Here is a 14,870-nt window from a genome sequence, read left to right as displayed (position 1 = left end):
GGCGAAGCTATCAGTTTGAGATCTTCAATAACCTTTCGACTTTTGGATACCCTGTCCTATATCTTAAACTTTCATCACCTATACTTTATAGGTAGAAACTTGAAATAGTCAAACAAAATACACCCACCCACATATAGGCAAAGTAGAGGTGTGGTATTCTGTACTGATAAGATACGGCATGTCCAGAAATTAGCTCTGACTGGCTATATTTACAGCACTGGCTTGATAACAGGTTGAACATTTATGAAAGATTTCCATTCAGACGGAGGCGTGGCCCTTCTTATCAGCACTCCAATACGAAAGCAAACCACTATATTCCAACAGCAGATGTGTGGAATCTTCTTTATATAGATAGTATGAGTCCCAATTAGTTGCTAGATTTCTCTAATCTAATCTTGAGCTAGCTCATTTATTTATTTATTTTATATTTTTGTATTTCTTGGGGTTCAAAGTTCTAGAACTGAAGAGGCTTTTGAATAGATTTTGCTTGCCGGCAATATAACGAAATTTTTATGACCTATTTTCGAATACAAATTTTGACCAATTCATTTTATTTTTTTAAGTACACGTTTAGTTAAAATTCTAAAGTAAGTTTGTTATATTGCAGAAGACTAAATTTAATATTTAGGTACATACATAACTCTTTTAGCCATTTACAGCCAATTTTTTAAACATCACTATTGATTTTCTGTCCTATTCCTTTTTCGACTACATCCTGGGAACTTACTAACATAGTTTCCTAGGAACAGGTAAACACACAATCATTGGTACATTATCGCTATATATTTATCTGCCTTCGCCCATACGCAACATCATTCCAGTTGGGCCCGCCCGCCGTTGATAAGGCAGACCAATAATTTGTTATTGCCAAAGACGTAATATAAAAATAAAAATCTCAAAACCTTCCATATAACACGTGTCACCACTACATATGTATGTGCACATGAACAGCCTAAATATATAGTCTCAAGAGTGGGAGCTTTGAATAAATCCAGCTGATACCGGCGATAACAGAGAGCGTAGGCGCTGACTCTTCTCTCTCTCTCCACTCTCACTCGCTCGAAATGGCGCCGAATCTCGGATCTCATCGGGACAGCGATTTGGAGTCATACGATTCTACAGAGGTAGACACACCGGCTGTTGATATAATAAGCTTTTGACGACGCACGCGTCCGATCTGAATAGCCTGAGCATTCCAATTACCTCCACAACATATATACAAACAAATATGTATTTACATACAAACCATAATTTTCGAAACATTTCCACATACATATCAGGGGTTAGGATGTGATCCCTTGTCGACGCCTTATTTTGCGTACCTGGGTGCAGTCGGAGAAACAAGGGTGTTTTCTGTAAAGATTTCGAAATGAAATATAGAGCTTTCTTCAATCCTAGGATAAGATCTTTATATTTTATGTTGGTTGCCAAGTTTACGAAGCCATGCATTCCTATCTTAGTACAGTCATTATCGTTTCCCTGGAATTCGATACAAGTTTTAATTTTAGTTTCCATATAATGTTGATATCGAAAACTTTTTATTCTTTATTTAACTAAACTCGAAACAGCAGGCTTTTCTTTTCCTCAGTCATGTTATATTATATATATTTTTGACTTGTTTTAAAATTTTAAATTTGTGACTTCTTTTAAAATTTTTAATTTCTAAAATTTCCAAATTTGCAGTAATCCTGGAGGTAAAATAGCGTGCATGTAAGCGGTTTTAAGGGATTTTAGTGGGAGTTTTTCGGGGGCCGGTAAACAGCTGTTGCTCTCTCTGTCGCTATCGCTCTTTCGCTTGCTCCTTCGACCGACTGGCAATGTCAATAGAAAGTTCTCTTGCGCCGCCGGCATCCGGTGACAAAAGCAACAACCGCGCGGGCTTTGTCTCTAGGACAAAGTGCGATTTGGTTGCTGCCACTAATACCGGGTACTCGTGAGGTATATTCGTACAGTTGACAAAAAGACAACTTGATAAATCCACTTTGGAGTTTCGATAACTCAAATAGATTTTGCTTTATGTCAAATTCAATTTGACAGGAGGGTAATTCGGGCGGAAATGCAGTTTGACATTAAACGAATTCGCTTTTGATTTGGGTTTCCAAAAGGATGCCACATATTATTTCGGTCTAAAATTATTTTTTTAAAGATGCATATTTTAATGTTGACTTTAAACTCTCAAAGTTTTCTTTAGCTTTAATTTGTTGTTTTCAAGTTGTTTTAAGGGGGGATGAAATAAATAAATTAAATAAGTATGTTAAGGCCCCCTTGAATACGAGGTATTTCAAATCCGAAACGGTTTCCGCCCTTCTGTGGTGATTTTTTTTTTCTGATTTGCTGCCGGAGAACAAATCATTGCCGGTAGGGAGCTTCGAGCACGCGCAGGCATCGAGAATTTGCGAGAGGAGCCAAAGTGATTGAGAGACGCGTGAGAGGCGGCGGCATCGGCATGGAGCTTGCTTGGCCACCGTCACCTCTGCCGAGTTGAGTTCCCGAGTGAAACGCTCCTCTCTTCGCAAAACCATATAGATGTAGTCGACGGCGGCGGCAAAAGTTTCGAGTTTTTTCCCCCTGGCCAGTCCGACGGACAGCTTTGAAGTGAACGGTCGCGAGTTCCTGGGCAGGCAAGACGGAGACGAAGCAGCAACCGTTGGCGAATTCGCGCTGTTCTACCAACCAAAAACCGAAAATTCAAAGAACCAAAACCGAGTAAAAGAGGCCGCACATATAGGAGCCGCGTATATATATTGTATGTGCTGAGTTTGGAGCTGGGAGCAAACAAAAAATTACCCCACGTTTTACTCAAGACTGACGCCCGACATTGTTTTATGTTGTAGTGCTGCGGAGACCGGAGAGAGACTCCTCCTCGCCAGGATAACGAGGATTGGATAGGCCACTTTCGTCACTTAAAGAAAAGTAAGTCAGAGGTCGTTGGACCTAGAACCCAGAGATAATTGGATTTCGCCCATCGATCAAGTGCATGGCAAATTAATTGCATAATTTTTGCTCGATTTCCTCTTTCTTCTCCGCCTGGCCCTCTTTCACTCGGTGCGATTTGCTGGGACTTCCCTCTTCCCTTCCAAGTGTAATGCCGCTGCTTTCGTCACTCTCTCTCTGGCCGACATGTGTTAATTACATTTTATTCTATTCCATATACCCAGCACAGGAACACCCACACGCACAATAGAGCAGGCCGCTGTCTGTTTTATTTTCGTGCTCATCCCCAACATCTCTGCCCAATATTTATGACCTTCTTATGGTTTCGCTATTGGGCGAAACGTGTTTGTCGCACAGCCAGCCAAACATAGATGTATAATTTATACACACTTGTGCATACGTTTTGAAATGAGCCCGCATGTGCACCAAGAAGGCAATTAACAAAGAGTCGGCTCTGAGTTCTAAAAAAGTGAGAAAGTGATCTAGGAGTGGGGAAAAATTTAACTAATTTTGTGAGCTTTAAATCACGGTTCTGATTCGATTTGATTTGAATTGAATTGATTTTACCAGCGCGATCGTAAAGTTTACGGGCCTGGACCCGGACGGACACTCAATGTCAAAGCTCCGTCTCTATCAGCTATTCGGTCGTCGCCGTGATAAGGTCTAGAGTCTAGACTGCCTCCTCACGCTAATATAAAAGTTTTTCATACGACTATATATTTTTTTATGCACATCAGTTTATAGTTTTTGCTTTTAAATTAGGAAATCGAAGGAAAATTATTTATCTTTACTGTTTCTCATCTTTTTTTTATAAATTGTTCACCAGCCAAAACTATTATCTGAAACATATTCTATTATACAAAATCAGGGAAAACTTAGAAACAGCTTGAAACAATCCTAAAAATGCCAAAGTATCTAAAAGTCACACAAAAACCACAACAGTAATAAGCACCTGTTGTTTATTTTCTAATAGTCATTTGCAAATACATTTTCCAAGATATCCATTAACTTTTCATTCACAAATAGCTAATATTTTATTTATCACCCAGTATCATTAACGGAAGTCTAAGGCTTGACGCTCTGCCCATAAATTACTTGCCATATTTTGCGAAAAATCAATGTCCGACCCACAAAACAAAACGCGACTTTGACCTTAACGGCTTGTTGTTCAAGATCATACATTTATAGAGCGAAAAAAATAGAAATCATAGGCACGCACATTTCTATGGGCAAAATTTGATGAACAAAAGCAAATCATTCCTGGTTTTTTTTTTCTTATTTTTTTTATGGCTGAACGATGTAGTTAGTGGGATTATCATGTTATTATTACATAATCGCTCATTTTGATGGGCATGCCGGCAAGCAAACACACTCGAGTTTTGGGGTTGCTTTGGGGCTTTCGTTTGCGTTTGGGTTTGGGTTTGGACTTGGTAGTGGCATGTGCCGTGTCAACAGCGTTTTCGTGTAATTGCATGAGATTGGACTTGACTTAACTGCGCCTACTTTAAGAACACACCCAGAGAGTCAACAACACCAGGAGGAGCAACAGGATAATTGATTACCTGCAAATATTGTCTAAATTGTGGCATGAAATTTTACTTTATTTATGCCAATAGGTGCCAGAATGATGGCTACAAAACCTGATTTGCATGCGATAATGCATGATATTTTATCATCACGCTAAACAATTTGTTAGACATTATATTCCGATGCTAATGCGCTTTAATTTTTAAATACAAAATAAAAACAACAAATGATCCGGTTCTTAAAACAGCTCAAGTTCAGACTGAAAGTCCATTTAAATACATTATATTTTATCGCTGATCGATATTTATGAGATAACCTTTTTAATTTCTTAAGCCACCGATAAAGAAATTAATAAAAAGCTTCCGATTATAATTTCCGCTTGGACCTAAGATAAGATAAGGGCGGCCTAGAGATATTCCAAGTATTGCAACAACTTATTATCTTAAATTAAGAGTTTCCCAAATGTTGGACTGTACTCCTTACTTTTAAGTTATCGCATGATTTGTCTATTATTTTATATAGATTTTATAATAAAAAGCTGACCTATTTAGATAAGAAAACGAGGAAATGTCTCAGGAAGGCCTTTTGTTACTTTTGTTACAAAATATGGAAATAAAAATAAACTAATGGTTTAAAAACCTACCATGTCCCTATTAATTGCTGGCAGTCGAGACTTTATAATAATAATTGCAATAATATATCACTTTATATAGTCAGTAATTACTAACAAAATCGTGAAGTAGTGCTGGACAAATTAATCCAATTAGCAAATAAAATTGATGTTAACTGGGCGAAATTTAATTAGAGCCGAGATCAAGACAGAAGATTTCCATCACCTCGCGACTATTTATAGGTAGATCCCCAACCAGTGGGCCTCCAGGAGTGTGCACTCCCACCGGGAATGATTATATTTACCATGGCCCGACCTCCAATGTGTTAATAAAGCGACGGCGAGCTTATCTTCCGCCCATTATCTGCACCTGTGTCACTTCCAATACATGTGTCAACATTACTGCTTTATTATCTTCGGTGCCCGATCCCCCTTTGCCTTCCTGGGGGCATGCACTTCACGTGCGGGCATGGAAACATCCATTTAATTGCAACTACGAGTGGTAAACAGCACAACATGCTGGCCTAAAATAGAGTCAATCGTTGAACCCCATCGATAGAGGGGGTTGTTAAAGCGATTAGCGCAGAGCCAAGGTCCCAATCGAGCTCCTTGGATCACTGATCAGCGATCACCTGACCAGTTGTCCCCCTCCTCCATCGCCAATTCCAGTTTTCGCTGCACTTGAAATTGGTACTTTTTGGCTAGACATACATAGATATAGGTATAGTCAACAGGTTTTTTTTGTAGACGGAGACGAGCCCCCACGGAATAGAGAGATAGGTACTTATTGAGTCGGCTTTTTTACTTTTTCTGGGTCTCCGAGTCTCTGGACTTGAATTCAAAACTCTGCTCGGACTCGGACACTTGTCTGGGACAGCAAAGCCGGTCAGCCGGTCGTCGTCCATTTGTCACTCTCTCTCATCGTCGACGGTGGCTACAAAAGCCATTTGAATCGCTGATAATGAGCAAAACAAGCTAAAAGTTAACAAAAATAAAATTAACTAAAAAGAGATATATGTGTGTATTTTATGACATGTGCGGCGAACGAAAAGTGTGAGCTCACAATCAACGGACTGTGTATACTCTTTGGTGAAGGAGCTTTAAATGTTTGTCTGGCGGTTTTATAATTCATAAGGCTGTAGTAATTTACTGTTTGCTTTTCATTATTGATGCTAATTAAGTCGCCACAAATACACAAACATAGATAGAGGGAATTAATGAATACCCTATCTCTTATGATATATAAGGACAAGTCATTTGGGATTAATGGACAAGCCTTCTCGATAAAAAAAAAAACCCTTATTAATGGATATATACATTATAAAATATATATATTATAAAATCGTCAACGAATAAATACATATACCCCGCGAATCTATTTTAGTTTCAAGTGCGAAAACGTGCTGTAGAGTTTTTTTGCTTCAATAGAAGCAAATGTTTGTTAATCGCTATTACTAACCCTGCTATTGTGCGTAATAGCACCTAAATAGGCACTTTCAATGTTTCAATTAGGGTGAATTTCGCATTCAAATGTCCGTCCGTTCCCCTGGTGTTAAAGATAAAAAGCACTCGAACAGCTATATAATTCTACAAGCTTGTCGTGCATTTATTTGTTTAAAACCCGCTTGGGATTTCGATCACGTGAGTCAACTCACTTATACCTCGTATTATAATGAGCAGACAGATTGTTATTTATATGGAATAACACCAAAGCAGCCAACAATCGATGGACTTTGAACTGAAGATTAAGCGGGGACTTGTTCAAACAGATCAGGTCAAAATCATAGCTACTAAAATTTAAATTAAGTATTTTATATTGCTTATTTGGAACTTATTGTTATTCGCATTTTTTAGGAATACGTGTCTATTACTATTGTGACTAGTTTGGAAGGAATTACTGGCCAGCTCAACGTTCTTGGGCTTCCAATTGCAACAATTTCCAAGCGTCGAGACCTTCCCTAATTGGCTGTTTGTTTGCGTTTTCGAAAGTAAAGTCGATAACCTTAAGGCATTTGGAAATCGAGCGCTTGAAATTAGCAGATAATTGAAGCGTTAAATGCAATCTCTCGATCGAAAGGCATCAGTTTTTGCCCTCTGTTTTCTTTGTAATAAAAACCAGTGTCATTTATTGTATAGATTTCAAAACATGTTTATGTTTTTGAGTATAGAAATTCATAACTATAAATTTAACATGTTTTTATTCATACTCGTTTAATATTATATTGTAATATATTGCAGCTTAGGTTCAAGATGTTCATTCCAGCCGCTCAATCCGCGTACAGGACGCTGCGAAAGACGCAGCCACGCGTTCGGCTCAACTATCTCTTCAAGAATGGATATTCCAGTAAGGTAAGTTAAAAAAAAAAAGTAATGTTAAATTGGTATTTTAAAATAAGCCTTTAAGCGCTTAAGTCGAATATTATCCAAAACCTTCATTAATTTTCTATCTATATTCTTTTTTTTACAAAAATAATGCTTTTCCTCATCTTTTCAGGTGGAATACAAGCCCATCCGTTCGGTGCTGGTGGCCAACCGTGGCGAGATCGCCATTCGTGTGTTCCGTGCCTGTACAGAGCTGGGCATCAAGTCGGTGGCCGTGTACTCCGAGCAGGACAAGATGCACATGCACCGGCAGAAGGCCGACGAGTCCTACATTGTGGGCAAGGGCCTGCCACCGGTGGAGGCCTACCTCAACATTCCAGAGATTATCCGGGTGTGCAAGGAGAACGACGTAGACGCCGTGCATCCCGGCTATGGCTTTCTGTCCGAGCGCAGTGACTTCGCCCAGGCGGTGATCGACGCGGGCTTACGATTCATCGGCCCCTCCCCTAAGGTGGTCCAGAACATGGGTGATAAGGTGGCGGCCCGCGTGGCAGCCATCGAGGCTGGAGTGCCCATTGTGCCGGGCACAGATGGTCCGGTAACCACCAAGGAGGAGGCTCTGGACTTTTGCAAAAAACACGGACTGCCGGTGATCTTCAAAGCCGCCTACGGAGGCGGAGGACGCGGCATGCGCGTCGTCCGGAAGATGGAGGAGGTGGAGGAGAACTTTGGGCGAGCGAGCTCCGAGGCGAAGGCTGCCTTCGGCAACGGGGCCATGTTCATCGAGAAGTTCATCGAGCGGCCACGCCACATCGAAGTCCAGCTGCTGGGCGACAAAGCCGGAAATGTGGTGCATCTGTATGAGCGCGACTGCTCCGTGCAGCGTCGCCATCAGAAGGTGGTGGAGATCGCCCCAGCTCCCCGCTTGCCCTTGGAGATCCGCGACAAGATGACGGAAGCCGCTGTGCGATTGGCTCGCCACGTGGGCTACGAAAACGCCGGAACCGTGGAGTTCCTGTGCGACGAGTCCGGAAATTTCTACTTCATCGAGGTGAACGCTCGCCTGCAGGTGGAGCACACGGTCACTGAGGAGATTACGGGCATCGATCTGGTGCAGTCGCAGATCCGCATCGCCGAGGGCATGACCCTGCCAGAGCTGGGCTACACGCAAGAGAATATCGTTCCACGTGGCTACGCCATCCAGTGCCGTGTGACCACCGAGGATCCAGCCAATGATTTCCAGCCCAACACCGGCCGCCTGGAAGTTTTCCGCTCGGGCGAGGGCATGGGCATTCGCCTGGACAGCGCCTCGGCTTATGCCGGAGCCATCATTTCGCCGTACTATGACTCCTTGCTGGTCAAGGTCATTTCGCATGCCAGCGATCTGCAGAGCTCCGCTTCCAAGATGAACCGTGCACTGCGCGAGTTCCGAATCCGCGGCGTCAAGACCAACATCCCCTTCCTGCTGAACGTGCTGGAGAACCAGAAGTTCCTCCACGGCGTCCTCGACACCTACTTCATCGACGAGCATCCGCAGCTGTTCAAGTTCAAGCCCTCGCTGAATCGCGCCCAGAAGCTACTCAACTATATGGGCGAGGTGCTGGTCAACGGGCCACAGACGCCGCTGGCCACCACTCTGAAGCCTGCAGTGGTCACACCGCCGGTGCCGGAGGTTCCGCTGGGTGAGTTTCGCTGGGATTACCCTTTCCTGGTTCCTTAGGTCATGGCATGTGCTTTTCGGGTTCACGCTTGCTTTTGTGGCTACCACGGAAGATATGCCGCCTTCCCTGTCTTTCAGCTATCCGGATCTGAGTGTCTTGATGCCGTCTTAGTAGAGCTTAAAAAAAAAATAAAGTTTTTTCCAGCTCTAATTTCAAGGGCGGCTTACACGGAGCATTATATTTTTCACCTCAATTTTTGAGTTTTTAAATATTTAATTATAACAACAATGTCACTCCTTTCCTAATCAAATTAGGATTGAGTAATCAACAATTATTTAAAAATCGTTAAAAACTGGCATTTAAAATATACAACTTTGTTGAAGATTTAAATATGAAACGAATGCTAAACATATAATCATTCTTAATTATAGACAACTCTTAAGTTTTCCGCGTATTACTTTTTTATTTTGATCAGAAAGTGCTTCGTGTAAGTGGACCCTTTCGTAATGACAATTGATCTAGTTACAACCTTCTTTGATCAATTGGTTTTGCAAAAATAATTGATGAAAATGGCATGTTTAGTGGATGTTATTTTTTCTTACCGCATCTCTTGTGAAACGTTTTTTGCTTCTCTGATATGCTTTAATCGAACCTTTATGTTTTTACTCTTTCAAAACAACTATCTATTTTTTGTTGCATCTGTTATTAATCAACCCAAAATATATACCGACTGCAATCGTCCATATTGCAATATAAAAACGAAACACCAAATCACACACCAAATACGACAACAACGATTCAAAATGCACAAAACGCCAAAAATCCACCAACCAAATCCACGAATCCGTTCATACGCGACACGTTCTCATGATTGAAATCGATATCGATATCGAAATCATATAACCAACGAATCCGTAGACCTGTCGCCGGAGGCACTAGAACGCGAAGAACGTGGCGAGGCCAAAGGTACGTTTATGTTACAGTTATCCTTATTTACTCTCCAGTTTAGAGCAGACAAAATGGATCCATTTCCACACACAGGACATTTGTACATACAAAACATCGACCATATCGGTTTAATTTCAAGGTGCTATCGATTTTATCGCTGGTTTTTAAACCTCCACTAAATTCAAATTAAGTAAATGTTCACTGGTGTAATTGGCTTATGACTGTGTCTAAATACTTTCTGATTCATGTTCGGGTGTCAAGCTAATTCCATTCAACACACTAAACACACTCGTTGATACTTCAATGATTTATTAATTAATTAATTATTTTAATAATGCAATTTTTGGTTTTACCAGCTTAAAATTAAAAAGGTTTAGCTTTTGATGTTCAGCTCAGCAAGTATATATGTTTTTTGGGGAGTTTTGTTTAATTAGTTTTAATGACCTAACCAATTTATGTCCTTGTGTCGCTGATATATTCCTGCCCTGAAATCTTCAAAAGCATTAAGCTTGTAGACGCAGGACTATATCATGCATTTATAAGCCCTAAACTGACGGCAATACTTTCTTCGTGATATAGTTACGGAGCCACCGAAGGGACTGCGCGAAATCCTTGTGTGCGAAGGTCCCGAGGCCTTCGCCAAGGAAGTGCGCAACCGGAAGGAACTTCTGCTCATGGACACCACTTTCCGCGATGCTCATCAGTCTCTGCTGGCCACCCGCGTTCGATCCCACGACCTGCTGAAGATCTCGCCGTTCGTGGCCCACAAGTTCAACAACCTGTACTCGCTTGAGAACTGGGGAGGTGCCACCTTCGATGTGGCGCTCCGTTTCCTGCACGAGTGCCCCTGGGAGCGGCTGGAGGAGATGCGCAAGCGCATCCCGAACATTCCCTTCCAGATGTTGTTGCGCGGAGCCAACGCCGTCGGCTACACCAGCTATCCGGACAACGTGGTCTACAAGTTCTGTGAACTGGCCGTGCAGACCGGCATGGACATCTTCCGTGTGTTCGACTCGCTCAACTACCTGCCCAACCTGATCCTCGGCATGGAGGCCGCTGGAAAGGCCGGCGGCGTTGTGGAGGCGGCCATCTCCTACACCGGCGATGTCAGCGATCCCAATCGCACCAAGTACGACCTGAAGTACTACACCAACCTGGCCGATGAGCTGGTCAAGGCTGGCACCCATGTGCTTTGCATCAAGGATATGGCTGGTCTGCTTAAGCCGGAGGCCGCCAGGTGAGTTTCTAGGGGATTTCCCGATATATATTGGTGTAATGTATCAACCTGACCCCTTGCAGGCTCCTCATCACCGCCATCCGTGACAAGCATCCCGATATCCCGATCCACATCCACACTCACGACACCTCGGGAGCCGGAGTGGCCTCCATGCTGGCTTGTGCGAATGCCGGCGCCGATGTAGTCGACGTGGCTGTCGATTCGATGAGCGGAATGACCTCACAACCCAGCATGGGCGCCATTGTGGCCTCCCTCCAGGGAACGCCCCTGGATACCAACCTGGATCTGCGCACGGTGTCGGACTACTCCGCCTATTGGGAGCAGACCCGTACCTTGTATGCACCCTTCGAGTGCACGACGACGATGCGGTCTGGAAACGCCGATGTCTACCTGAACGAGATACCCGGCGGCCAGTACACCAACCTGCAGTTCCAGGCCTTCTCGCTGGGTCTGGGCGATTTCTTCGAGGACGTGAAGAAGGCGTACAGGGAGGCCAATCTGCTGCTGGGCGACATCATCAAGGTGACGCCCTCGTCGAAGGTGGTGGGAGATCTGGCCCAGTTCATGGTGCAGAACAACCTGACCGCCGACCAGGTGTTGGAGAAGGCCGAAGAGCTGTCTTTCCCCAAGTCAGTGGTGGAGTATCTGCAGGGCTCCATTGGCATTCCCCATGGTGGATTCCCCGAGCCTCTGCGCTCTCGCGTCCTCAAGGACATGCCCCGCATTGAGGGACGACCGGGCGCCGAGCTGGCACCACTGGACTTTGGCAAGCTAAAGAAGGACCTAAAGGAATCTCACCCCGTTATCAGCGATCGGGACGTCATGTCGGCCGCTCTGTACCCGCAAGTAACCAACGATTACCTCCACTTCCGCGAGAAGTACGGCCCTGTCGACAAGCTGGACACTCGCATCTTCCTCACGGGTCCCAACGTGGGCGAGGAGTTCGAGGTACCGCTGGAGCGCGGCAAGACCCTGAGCGTGAAGGCCCTGGCCGTGTCCGCCGATCTCAAGCCCAACGGAATCCGGGAGGTTTTCTTCGAGTTGAACGGACAACTGCGAGCTGTTCATATCCTGGACAAGGAGGCGGTCAAGGTGAGTAATCTATTCAAACTCTAAGCTGAATAAAAATACTGATTACTTTACCTTGGTATCCCACAGGAAATCCATGTCCATCCCAAGGCCAACAAGTCGAACAAGAGCGAGGTTGGTGCTCCGATGCCCGGAACCGTCATCGACATTCGCGTAAATGTCGGCGACAAGGTGGAGAAGGGTCAGCCCCTGGTCGTGCTCTCGGCCATGAAGATGGAGATGGTTGTCCAGTCACCGATTGCAGGCGTTGTCAAGAAGCTGGAGATCGCCAATGGAACGAAGCTCGAGGGCGAGGACCTGATCATGATCATCGAGTAAACTGTGCCCGGCCCACCATGTCCATTGTCCAAGCTGCCACCGCACACCTAATGTAAAATTAAGTCAAACACAGTGATAATCTTAGGGATTCTGTCAGTTGAAATGACCATAAATTGTGTCCCGTCGCGCCTCTATTTTTGTATGAATATCGAAGGAACTGTAGCTCTGTAGAACGAATATTTTGTGAAACGTTTCTGTACCGTTTTGAACCGAAATGTATACCATATTCAATGTTTCATTCAATGCTATTCTGTTTAAATTCAGCTAATGGGAAACGGAAACAGGGCTGCATATGCCGTGTGTATGTATGTATGTTCATTCGAGTGTGCCTAAGTATGTAATGTAGACTAATAATAGAGCTTTGAACGTCCTGAGCGCACACACTCCTCAAATTCATTTGAATCAAATTTGTACAATTTTTGGAATTTTAAATTCGAGATATTCCCCTCATCCAGTAAATACGTAAGTGGTTATAAATGTTATATTAACTATTGTCTAATAAACGTTAAACAAAAATAAAAGTATTTTGTATTTTGCATTGTACACTTATGATTATTAATAGCATTGAATATAGCTACAAATCGGATTAAGTGCTGAAAATTTCAGTGCAATGGGATGATAAACATGGAGGTTATATGGAGCATAAACTTGCTATTTTTTTGTTCTATCCCGTTTGCGCGACTCAACCCGTTACGTCAGATACCAGCTGAGTATACTTACACTTTAATTAAAATAAATATACGACTACAATTACAAATACCTTAATATGTTTTACATTAACGAAAAGCGGCAAAACTTTATATGAAAACAAACGAAACAAGGCGCAGTACTCTAAAATTTTGTCGATCTACCCGATCTAAGATGAGCGAAACATTACTAACTAAAAGTGTTATACATTGTCAGCTCAAAACAACGAACTACTGTGATTTTGTAAGCGAAATACGGACGATGACGATGGGGGTTAATTCGGTGCAAAAATGCCCACTTTTCAATAAAATGTTGCGACGAAACGGCTAAAGTTAGCTTAACGAATTAAATACCATATAATAACACAACATTTGAACAGTTTTTGATAAATTTTGTATTGAAAAATATTTAGAGGTAGAGGAGTTATAGGGAATCTCCCGTGTCGCCTCCAAAAAATGTTGGTTTGCGGTGTACATCCTAACTGTCCACAGAATCATTCGATCTACAAAAATTATACCTCATTCGTTAAAGGATAAGTGTCCCGAGGTATTCACGAAGCGTTTTTATTTTTAAATTTGTTGCCCTATTTTTTATCAAAATTTGAAGTCAAAACACCGATTTTTTACTAAAAAATTAAGTTAATTTGTTAAATAAAAAAAATATAAAAAAATTAAAAATTAAAAAACGCTCTACCTGTAGAATTATCTAAAGAAGTTATGTTCCAAATTTCAAACCGATTGGTTCAGTAGATTTTGAGTTATCGTGTACACCGATTTTCAAAATGGCATTTTTCAGGAGAGCGCTTTAAACTTTGTGATTCTCATGCATTTAACACCAACCGACCTTCGTTCAACTCCGCATAACTTCGTCAATTTTACTATGATCGATGTAAAACTTGGACACAATATTCTTAAGATGTTGAACTTTCAAAATAAAAAATAAAAAAAATTTACGAAAAAAAAATTAAATACCTTACCCCCCCCCCCCCCTTAAAAAAAAAAAAAAAACAAAAAACAACAAGGAGTCCTGGAAAAGTCCTGGATTTATGCAGGTTAATTATATATACATAATAAGTATACGTAAAATGTAATGAAACTCTGTTTTGTATGTTTTCAGAATTAAAATTTTTAATATAAGTATGAAAACCAATCTGCAAAGGTATACAAACTTCGGTGTGCCGAAGTTAGCTTCCTTTCTTGTTTTTTGTATATTACAAAATGGTTAAAAATTAAGCATTCTAGATTAGTAAATAATAAATTTAGAAATAATTTAACTAAATTAAAGTATATTTAGTTCTTTGGCCTCTTAGTGCACTTTAAATTGTTTTTAAAATTGTTTAAAGGGTTGCTTTGAGTTAAATGTAACTTTATATTTAAAATTGTATTAAGGGGTTATATACAGTTGTACCGCGCAAAAAAATGCAATTTTGTCGATTTTTTTTTGACATTATAAAAAATATTTATCAAAAATGTTTTGCCGACGTTATTTAGTACATGTTTCTAGGTACTTTATAAAATTTTTTCATAAAAAAATATTA

The 14,870-nt window shown here is 41.9% G+C and overlaps 1 protein-coding gene across 5 annotated transcripts; it reads left to right on the top strand.

Annotated features, from left to right (window-relative positions):
• Nucleotides 1-1,565: 1,565 nt before the first annotated feature.
• On the top strand, nt 1,566-13,167 carry PCB (Pyruvate carboxylase). Of its 5 annotated transcripts, none has more exons than XM_070283779.1 (9): nt 1,566-1,710; nt 2,527-2,746; nt 2,835-2,913; nt 7,315-7,420; nt 7,566-9,075; nt 9,973-10,020; nt 10,582-11,239; nt 11,302-12,331; nt 12,398-13,167. In XM_070283779.1, the coding sequence occupies exons 4-9, from the start codon at nt 7,322-7,324 to the stop codon at nt 12,644-12,646; spliced, it is 3,594 nt and encodes a 1,197-aa protein (XP_070139880.1). In that variant the 5' UTR covers nt 1,566-1,710; nt 2,527-2,746; nt 2,835-2,913; nt 7,315-7,321; the 3' UTR covers nt 12,647-13,167. The 5 variants fall into 5 exon arrangements, with proteins under 5 accessions (XP_070139880.1, XP_070139869.1, XP_017027917.1 ...); XM_017172428.3 differs by having other exon boundaries at nt 1,567-1,710; nt 7,310-7,420; XM_070283768.1 differs by having other exon boundaries at nt 2,527-2,913.
• Nucleotides 13,168-14,870: the final 1,703 nt, after the last annotated feature.

Source organism: Drosophila kikkawai, chromosome 2L, assembly GCF_030179895.1.
Source record: "Drosophila kikkawai strain 14028-0561.14 chromosome 2L, DkikHiC1v2, whole genome shotgun sequence".
Taxonomy (NCBI): domain Eukaryota; kingdom Metazoa; phylum Arthropoda; class Insecta; order Diptera; family Drosophilidae; genus Drosophila; species Drosophila kikkawai.
The sequence above is the reverse complement of the archived record's forward strand: the minus strand, read 5'-3'. Positions and strand labels throughout refer to the sequence as shown.

Bases quoted from the DNA above. Each gene is read 5' to 3' on its own strand.
- PCB (XM_070283779.1), top strand. From the start codon at position 7,322: ATGTTCATTCCAGCCGCTCAATCCGCGTACAGGACGCTGCGAAAGACG. The intron at 7,421-7,565 runs GTAAGTTAAAAA...TCATCTTTTCAG, and splicing joins AGAATGGATATTCCAGTAAG to GTGGAATACAAGCCCATCCG. The intron at 11,240-11,301 runs GTGAGTTTCTAG...GACCCCTTGCAG, and splicing joins CTTAAGCCGGAGGCCGCCAG to GCTCCTCATCACCGCCATCC.